Source organism: Lipotes vexillifer, unplaced genomic scaffold (genome assembly GCF_000442215.2).
Source record: "Lipotes vexillifer unplaced genomic scaffold, Lipotes_vexillifer_v1.1 scaffold75, whole genome shotgun sequence".
Lineage (NCBI taxonomy): Eukaryota > Metazoa > Chordata > Mammalia > Artiodactyla > Lipotidae > Lipotes > Lipotes vexillifer.
In genome coordinates, this window is record NW_006771517.1 from 1925981 (window position 1) to 1935769 (window position 9789).

The following is a 9789-nucleotide window of genomic DNA, read 5'->3' on the forward strand; positions in this document are numbered from 1 at the left end:
TTTGTGCCCCTCCTTCCTCTTTCCTCTCCCCCTACCCAGGCTGGCCTCCCTTGATGCCCCCCTGCTGCCCTCCCCAGACCTCACTCATAGAGCATCCAGGCCCACAAGACGGGGGTGATTGCTCCCTGAGTCCTGAGGGCCAGACGCCCTTCATGGGACTGAGAGCGGCTGCACACACCCCTACCCGGCTGACCCCAGCCTGTCTCTCCTGTAGGTACTTCCTGGACTCTACCTCGGAAACTTCATTGGTGAGCACTGCCCACTCTGCCCCAAGGCCATGGCACACTCCCTGTCCCAGGCCTGTGTCCACCATTCATGCTCCGGCCCACGCACCCTGGACACGCTCAGGAATGGGGCCGGGGGCAGGGAAGCGATGCCAGGCTGGGAGGGGGAAAGAACTCATGAAGACTAAGGGGGACGTGGGTGGAGGAGTGTCCCCAGTACAGAGGGCTCAGAACACTGGACACTGGGCAAGGCTGCACCTGCTCTGAGCCTCAGCCTCTCCCACAGCACAAGGCCCACCCCCGCCTCTAAGGATTTTGCCAGCCCTGGGGTTCTGGGTTGAGGTCTGTTTGGAGGTGTTGCTTCTAGCTGGGAAGCTGGGAAGGCTTCCTGGCACAACCTCCTCCTCAGAGGAGAGGTCTCTAGAGACTGGACTCTACCTCAGAAACTTCACCGGTGAGCACTGCCCGCTCCATCCCAAGGCCACAGCACTCCGCCTGTCCCAGGCCTGGGCTAAGAGACAGGCTGGTCCAGAGCTTGGGAGACCCAAGGCAGGAAAAGTCACTTCCATCTGTAGAGTCAGAGAAAGCTTTAGGGGGGGAGGGGCATCTGCACTGGGGCAGAGCTTTCCCCATCCACTCCTGTCCCACTCTGGGCTTAGGGGCCCCACTTTCCTAAACCCTGGTGCCTTCCTCCCCGGGAGCTCCCTCAGCAGCTCGCATCACACTGACTTCTGGATATTTGGTAAGTAAGGTCTGAATCCCCTTTAAGTGTGTAGGCCCATGAGGGCAGGAGCCATGAACTTGACCCCACAATGCCATGCCCAGCCAAGGCTGTACATGGTAAACACTCAGTAAATGTGAATGAGGAAGTGGGCATGTGGAGATCAAATGTTATTTACTTCGATTATAAAAGGTCTGCATGCACTGGAAATCCAGCCCCTAGAGATGGCTACTGATAGCTGTGGGAGGTATATCCCTGGGTTGTTTTCATGTATCTTTGTACATATAGATATAATATTTAAAACAAAAATGGAGGCCTATTCTGCATGCTGTTCTATAATCTGTGTTTCCCATTTAATAATATATTGTGGGCTTCCTTGCACATCAGCACACAGAGATCTTGTTAGTGGCTGTACAGTATTCAAGTATGAATATACCATTATTTATCCAGTCCCCTTGTGGGTTGTTCCCTTTTTTTTTTTTTTTTTTCTGCATTGGGTCTTCATTGCTGCGCGCAGGCATTTCTCTAGTTGCGGCGAGCGGGAGCCCCTCTTCATTGCGGTGCGCAGTCTTCTCATGGCCGTGGCTTCTCTTGTTGTGGAGCACGGGCTCTAGGCTCACGGGCTTCAGTAGTTGTAGCACGCGAGCTCAGTAGTTGTGGCTCGCAGGCTCTAGAGCGCAGCCTCAGTAGTTGTGGTTTTTTTTTTTTTTTGGCTGCATTGGGTCTTCATTGCTGCGCGCAGGCATTTCTCTAGTTGCGGCGAGCGGGAGCCCCTCTTCATTGCGGTGCGCAGTCTTCTCATGGCCGTGGCTTCTCTTGTTGTGGAGCACGGGCTCTAGGCTCACGGGCTTCAGTAGTTGTAGCACGCGAGCTCAGTAGTTGTGGCTCGCAGGCTCTAGAGCGCAGCCTCAGTAGTTGTGGCACACGGGCTTAGTTGCTCCATGGCATGCGGGATCTTCCCGGACCAGGGCTCGAACCCGTGTCCCCTGCATTGGCAGGCGGATCCTTAACCACTGCGCCACCAGGGAAGCCCAGTTCCCATTCTGAACTGTTTCTGATGTGTTGACAGTCATAAGCAGCAGTGCAGAGAACATCACCTTCTACACATAGCTTTCTGTGTGAGTTAACCCTTCTGTAGTCAAGATTCCTAAAAGAATTGCCTGGTGAAGGATATGCCACAGAAGGGTGTTTGCAATGGAAGGGACAGCAGGGGCCAGGCTGGGGAGGTGCTGGGCTGTTACCTGTGGGCGCCCCAGTGGAGAGCCTGAAGCTTAGGGGTGTGACAGGACCTGTCATGCTGGGAGCAAGAGGTGGTGAAGGAGCAGGGAGCCGGCAGAGGGTGGGCCAAGGTGGAGAGGGCGGGCTGAGTAGGAGAGTGGGGCAGTGAGCTCCCGCCTCACTTGGCCATCGGAATATATAGGTCACACCTGCCAGATTGGCTCAAGCATCCTTGTTTCTTTCAGATGCCAAAGACACGGATCAGCTAGGCCGGAATAAGATCACACACATCATCTCCATCCACGAGTCACCCCAGCCTCTGCTGCAGGTAAGCCTTACCCCCATCCCAGAGCTGCACATGGGTGGGAAGGGGTGTTTCAGACCCCCACAGCACCCATTTATCAAGTATCTACAATGTGCCAGATCCTATACTGGCACACAGGCCTTCCTGACCCATGCTAACTCATTTGGTTAAAAACTGGCCTGTTTTACATTAGCATCCCTATTTGCTCCCTCTTTGGCAGCTGAGGACCAGAGAGGTAAAGTAACCTGCCTAAGGTCACACATCCAGGAAGCTAAGGAGCTGGAATTTGAACACAGGCCATCTGGCTCCAGAGGCCTCACACTAAACCTTAAAAAGTCTCCCACAGGGGCTTCCCGTTGTCCAACTGAATAGATGACTCCACATAGATGTTTCTGGGCTCTGTGTCTCGCTTGTGACCTGGGGCTATGATTTCACCTGTCTGGTGTCTGGGCCTCTGATCCCTCAGCCCTATCTGCCCCCAGGGGACTGTGATATGGTAAAGATGCTTTGCACTCTGTACAGCACGGCCCCCACTGGGAGGGTTGGAGCTGGTATTATCGAATCCTGGAAAAGACGGGGTGAGGGTGTTATGACCTAGAGTAGGGAAGTAGGAAATCCAGACCACATGTGCTGGAGTCAGGAGCTCTGAGTTCACATCTTCACCACATTCTGTCTGTAACCTTGGGCACAGGACTTCACTTCTCTAGACCTCAGTTGCCTGATCCATAAAAGGGGAATTTTATAACAGTACCTACCTCACTGGGTTGTTGAGAGCCACAAAATAGGCGCTCAACAAATTATAGCTGACATAATAACAAAGTTAATCATATTCTCAATCGATAAACAGAGCCCCTTCCTCTTTATCTGTTAGAGTCTGGCTCACCCATCGACGGGAGAGAACTGTGGGTGGGAAGGGACTCTGGAGATCTGAGATCCAGACCGGGTTCTGTCACAGCACTGCTGTGTGCCCTTGGGCAGGGTCCTCGCCCTCTCTGGGCCTCAGTTTCCCCTTGTGTCAGATTTGATGGTCTCTAAGAGCTACCTCCAATAATCTGTGGTTCTCAGTGTCACAGAGACACTAGAAGAAATTTCCAGGTCAATGGAGTCTGATTTTGCATTATAGGGCAGGCTTGTTTTGGAGTATTTGGAGTATGCAGTCACTAGAGTGCCTGGGGAAGGCTGTCTAGGCATGACTATATTTACTAATGAAATGACTACTGGCAAAATGAGTCCCTGCTCCAGCAGCCCTGCCCTCTTCTCCCTCCCCATCCATCAGTGAATTTACCAGTCAGGGTTTGATAATGCCCTGCAAATCCAAGGCCAAATGTGTTGCAAAGCGAATTTGCAAACCTTGCAAAAGATGCAGGCTCTGTGACCTTGGGGAGAGTGAGTTATAGAGAAGGGCTGGAATCTCACACAAAGCCACTAACAGATGAGGACCTAGCCAGGCGGTCACTTAGTCACTGGCTGGAGGTGGGCCAGTCCCTTGAAAAGAGCCATTTGAATATCAAAGGACTAAGAGAGGTCCCTGAGAAAAGTGATTCTTGGAATGTGGGCAGGACTCATCTTTAAGATCTTGTGTGAAGGTTAGGCGTGGAGTGAAGGATGTGGTAGCAAGTTTGTTGGAGAAATTCCTGACAATTCATTCCTTGATTATTTTAATAATTAGCACAGAGTTTTATAACCACAATTCATGAACTAAAACTAATCTTCATACTTCTTGTTTCTTTTCAAGAGAATAAAATCTGCTTTGCCCTTCTTACTGTGTAATTTTGTAATCCTTTTATGGAGGGGAGTCAAGTTAAGTGGCCCTTTCCCAGCTATTAAATAAAAGGTCCCTGAATCCTTTTTGGCAAGTCTTTGTGCCCAAGTCAGCTATGGGGTTCGGATACCAACTTCTCAGAAGGTTCTGAAACCACAGATGGTCAGACCTGGGAGGCCCTCAGAGAAGGTGTCTACCCTCTTTGGACAGAGACAATAACAGTGGCCCAGAGAGGGGCAGGAACTGGCCTAAGGTTGCGAGGTGCTTGGGAGGCCCAGGCTGGGGTTGGGGTGCAGGCTGCCCATGTGTGTTTTGTACTTGCAGGACATAACCTACCTTCGCATCTCAGTGGCCGACGCCCCTGAGGTACCCATGTAAGTTCCTCTGGACGGGCTGACAGATGGACAGACAGCTGCTTCATGTGGTGGGAAGAGGGAGGGTGGGAGGTGGTCTGAGGGAGGACAGAGAGGACTCAGGCCACAAAGCTGTCCTGGAGACCCCAGCACAGGTGTTCTCCCAGACCACCTGGACTCTGTCTCAGCCACACCCTTGCCTATGCCGCTGGCAAGCCTTAACCTCCCAGAGCTCAGTCTCTTTGGCTATGAAATGGAGAAAACACCGTGTCCCTCGGGCTCAGACGCCCCAGTGGATTTGAAAGGGTCAGGCTCAGCCTGTACCTGGCCTTGGAGTTAAGGCATCTGGGTTCAGGCCAGGCTCTGCCATTTACTTGCTGTTTGACCTTGGACAAATCACTTCCCCTCTCTGAGAGAGAAAATGGGTGTGTGAGGGGTTGGGGCCATCAGCACCAAGGAGGCTGTCAAAGATCAGATAGCACAGGTTGAGGATCTAGGACAGGGCCTGGCGTGTAATGAGGGCTCAGAAAGCAGGATTTTGGTTTATGTTATTAGCAGTAGTACACCCCAGCCTGGGAGGGACCCAGACAGACACTTCTGCCCCTTGGGACTCTTGCTCCCAACCCTGTTGTTGACCATTATTGTCCCCAGGTGCTCTGCTTGCAGACCCCAGGGGGTGGGACTCCTCGCACCCATTTCCTTGAAAGGTCAAGATAAGCCGTCCATGAAAATAGGATCCACAGGACCCATTGAAGAGGTGCTCCTGCCTCTGTGGTGGGATTTGCCATCACTGGCCTCTCTCACCTCCTGAAACGCCACCATTATTGCTTCACACACACCTCCACCAGTACTACAGTATCAGCCCCTAGTCACTGCACATGCTGGCTGACCTGAGGATCCAGGGCTCTGTCTCTTGCCATCCCAGAAATGGGGAAGGGGACAACTCCTAGGAGACCTGTCCCCCCGCAGTGCTCTGTACCTTGTTGCTTTCTTCTCTAGCAAAAAGCACTTCAAAGAATGTATCAACTTCATCCACTGTTGCCGCCTCAATGGGGGAAACTGCCTTGTGCACTGGTGAGTTAAGAGGGGAGTGGGGGGAGGGGAAGTGAGTGGCCTTCCTCCATCCTGAACATGCCCTCATCCTGTGGGGAATGCAGAGCCTGCGATGGATCTTCTCCAGCCTGTCACAATGCCTGACAGTCCACCATTCGTCTGACAGGCTGATGGAGGACTCAGACCAAGGCTCTGTCTCTTACCAGCTGTATGGCCATGGCCAGATAGCTATTTCTCCCTGAGACTCAGTTTTCTCATCTGTAAAATGGGAGAAAAGAATGTTGACCTGGCGAGCTATTGGGAGGAACAGGTGAGGTCAGGCAGGTAGCCCAGCATCCTTCAGTAGTTCCAGCTCCTTCTCCTCCCCTCCAGCCTCTGAGGCAGTAGTACAGGGCAGTGAGGAGCCCCAGGCTGGGAGACGGGACCCCTGAGTTTTCCCAGGGGCCCCTGGCCCTGTTGATTTCATTCATCCCATAACTTCTCACTACGCCTGTCTCGGGGTAGCTCTGCCTGAGCCCCAGCCATAGGGACGGCTCCTTCAGCCTGTCTCTCCCCCTCTCTTCCTCCTTTCCTTGCTCCAGCTGTGCTGGCCATCTCCCCATTCTTCAAGTCCACCAGGATCCCACCCACATGGTCTTTGTACACTGCGCAGAACATTCTTGACAATCCTTACCCGTCTTTCAGGATTCAGCTTGATGTCACTTCCTTGCGAACCCCTCCCCAAATCCTCCGCATCTCTTCCACTAGATTAATACCTCTTCTTATACAATCTCCTAGACACTGGACTCATCTTCAAAGCAGTTATCACCACCTGAAATTGTTTCCCTTGTTAGTGTCTGTCTCCCCCAACCATATTGTAAGCCCCAGGATGGCAGAGACCATGTCTGTTTTATTCGCCACTATATCCCCAGTACCTGAAAAATCACAGATGATCAGGAAACGTGTACTGAATGACTGAGTGAAGCAATGTTTCACTCAGGCCTTTGATGTGGGTGAATGCCAGGCAGAGGGAACAGCATACACAAAGGCGTGGATGTGGGAAGACAGGTCCTGGCAGGTTCCTTGTGGTTGGAGCTCAGGAGGCAAGGGTGGGAGAGCTGAAGTGGGGATGGGGTGCCTGGAGGACACGGAGGAGATTGGGCCTTACCTGAAGCCTTGGGGTGGGATGTCCCAGCTTTGCAGGCATCTCCCGAAGCACCACCATCGTGACGGCATATGTGATGACTGTGACAGGACTGAGCTGGCGGGACGTGCTTGAAGCCATCAAGGCCACGCGGCCCATCGCCAACCCCAACCCAGGCTTTAGGCAGCAGCTTGAAGAGTTTGGCTGGGGCAGTTCCCGGAAGGTAGGGGCAGGGGCAGGGGTGGGAAACTCTTACTTGAGCTGAGCACTGATTGGAAAGAATTGAACCTGTGCTTCAGACCTGGCAGAAGATTTTTCTGGGGTCTTGAACTCGTGGCTCTTGAGCTAACCTAGCCCCTAGGTTGGACGGCCAGGTGTTTTCTTTTCCCTTTTAACTTAGGGTTTGAATACCCGTGGGCCTGATTATGGACCCTTCAATTTGGCTAGGTTCCAGCATTGCCTGCTCTGCCTACCTGGAGCCTGAAGGCATTTGAACATTTGGCTCCTCTGGGGAGACATGTCCAGTCCTTATTCCACCCCTGGGTCCTTTATGAGGCCAAAGCAGTTCCTTCTCTTATGCCCACTGGGCAGATGGCACATGGAGATGTCGGGGACTGAGCCGCGCCCTCCCCCACCCGCAAACAAGAGATGAGAGAGGGAGAAGCGGTCAGTGCAGGAAGGCAGGCGGCTGCCCAGAGACTTGTCTGCAAGGCTGCATTAGGAAAGAGGCAGGCAAGGAAGAGGGCCTGCATGAGTAGAGCTGTTGGGCAGTGTGGGGAGGGGTTAATGTGGTCCCCACTGTTTAGGTGGGGGGGGTCACTTTAGTAGGTCTGGAAGATGGAGTGTCAAAGGGGAAGGGGATTCAGGGAGAGAGGAGGGATTCGGAGGGAGAGGGGCTCAGTTAGGGGGATGGGGACGCAGAAGGGAAGCTAAGAGGATGGTCAGCACGGGAGGGGCTTAGCGAGGTGTGGGAAGCTCGAAGAAGAGCGGAAGCTCTGAGGACTGGGGAGGGGACCGAGCCGGCGGCCCGGCACCGACCTCGACTCCACCCCACCCCAGCTTCGCCGGCAGCTGGAGGAGCGCTTCGGGGAGAGCCCTTTCCGCGACGAGGAGGAGGTGCGCGCGCTACTGCCGATGTGCGCGCGCTGCCGGCAGGGCTCTGCGAGCGCGGCCTCTTCCCCCGCGCCCAGCTCCTCGGCCTCGGAGGGGACCTTGCAGCGCCTGGTGCCGCGGTCGCCCCGGGAAGCCCACCGGCCGCTGCCGCTGCTGGCGCGCGTCAAGCAGACTTTCTCTTGCCTCCCGCGGTGTCTGTCCCGCAAAGGCAGCAAGTGAGGATCCTGCCCCGCCGTGGCGCCCCTCGGCCTCTCGACCAGTCCCCTTCGGGGATTGTCTGCGCCTCCCACGGCCTTCAGGACGGGCCCAGAGCCTGTGGGAGCCCCGCGGCGGCCTGATCCCCGCCCCTGCCCCTCTTCGCGCCTTGCTTGTCTGCGTCCGCGGTCAGTGTGTCCTCCATCTGTGTGTGTGGCTCTGTGTCTGGGCCGGCCTGCTGCAGCTACCTGGTGCCTTAGTTCTTGGGCTGGGGGAGGGTGCCCCCGGCCCCCCCTCCCATTAAAGGCGGTGGGAGTGGGAGTGGGTGGGTGGGGTAGTTGGATGGGCCTGGAGGATATTAAAGAGACACAGAAGCTGCCTGTCTGATCGCCTCCCAGTCGTTCAGTCATTGAGCAAAGGCAGGGCTGCAGAACTCTGCCAGGGGCTGGAGCCTGCCGGAAAAAAGAATGGGAGGGGGTTTGCATCCCCTAGGGCCTGAGGAGCCTGCCACCCTCAGTGAACTGCAGTCTGCAGGGCTGAGTTCCACTTCCCTGACCCTCACCCCTATCTCTCCCTGGAGCCCTGGTCTCCTGAAAAGGCCGCCAGCTCCTCCTCTTTGAACCCCTTTCCCCCTGGCTGAGCTCCTGTCCTCCCTGAGCACTGCCCCCCCACCCCGCCTCCTCCCCAGCTCCTTTCCTTTCCCTATCCACAAATCTTAGCTAGTAAAGGTATAGTAGTAGTACCTGCCTCATGCCTGACTTTTTACTTGAATGAGTTCGCTTACTCGTCGGGGAGGAAACTGAGGCTCAGAGTGGTCAGGCAGCTTGCCCAAGGACACACAGCTAGAGTAGGGGAGGCTGGGTTTGAAGCTAGACACTCTGTGTCCCATGATGGTTGTTAAGAAGCAGCTCCTTCTGGTCGTGAAGGTTATTGGCAAGAAGGATCCACCCCCAGCTAGTGGAAATAGCCCTCCCCACCTAGAGTTTAAAGGCCAGGGGAGCCACTGTGGAGGGAGGGTCTCAGGGCAGCCCAATAAAGCAGCAAACTGACTCTGAGGATGAACAGGGGTCACCCGAGCTGATTTATCCTAAACTAAAATTAACTTAGAGTTAAGAGAGATCTGAAATCTCTATGATCTAATAAACACCTGTATGGGGGTTCTTATTATTCACCAAGCACTGTGTCCAGGGCTGTGGGGGAGGCCCAGATTCCAGTATTTGGGGTGGGAGGATGGATGAAATAACCTTCACCTGCTACCCAACCTCCTCCTCTGCATTCATGCAACATGAGTTCATTGAGTACCTACTGTATGCCAGGCATTGTACTGGGCACTGAAGACACAGCAATGAGCAAACCTCTGCCCTGGTGTTGCTGACATTCTGGTGGGAAAGACACTAGATAAACAGATAAACAAAAGAAAAAATATGTCCGGGGGACTTCCTTGGTGGTGCAGTATTTAAGACTCTGCGCTCCCAATGCAAGGGGCCCGAGTTCCATCCCTGGTCGGGGAACTAGATCCCACATGCATGCCGCAACTAAGAGTTCTAATGCCTCAACTAAGGAGCCAGCCTGCTGCAACTAAGACCCAGTGAAACCAAATAAATAAATATTTTTTTTAAAAATGGGGGGCTTCGGGCTTCCCTGGTGGCGCAGTGGTTGAGAGTCCGCCTGCCGATGCAGGAGAAACGGGTTCGTGCCCCGGTCTGGGAGGATCCCACATGCC

The 9789-nt window shown here is 54.3% G+C and overlaps 1 protein-coding gene across 1 annotated transcript in view; it reads left to right on the plus strand.

Annotated features, from left to right (window-relative positions):
- Positions 1-8441, plus strand: part of DUSP15 (dual specificity phosphatase 15) — a 9340-nt gene extending 899 nt beyond the window's left edge. The window contains exons 3-8 of the mRNA XM_007446864.1: positions 215-248; positions 2409-2491; positions 4554-4603; positions 5582-5656; positions 6810-6981; positions 7818-8441. Coding sequence (XP_007446926.1) covers positions 215-248; positions 2409-2491; positions 4554-4603; positions 5582-5656; positions 6810-6981; positions 7818-8090 — 687 coding nt within the window. The 3' untranslated portion in view covers positions 8091-8441. The remainder of the gene's footprint in view (positions 1-214; positions 249-2408; positions 2492-4553; positions 4604-5581; positions 5657-6809; positions 6982-7817) is intronic.
- Positions 8442-9789: the final 1348 nt, after the last annotated feature.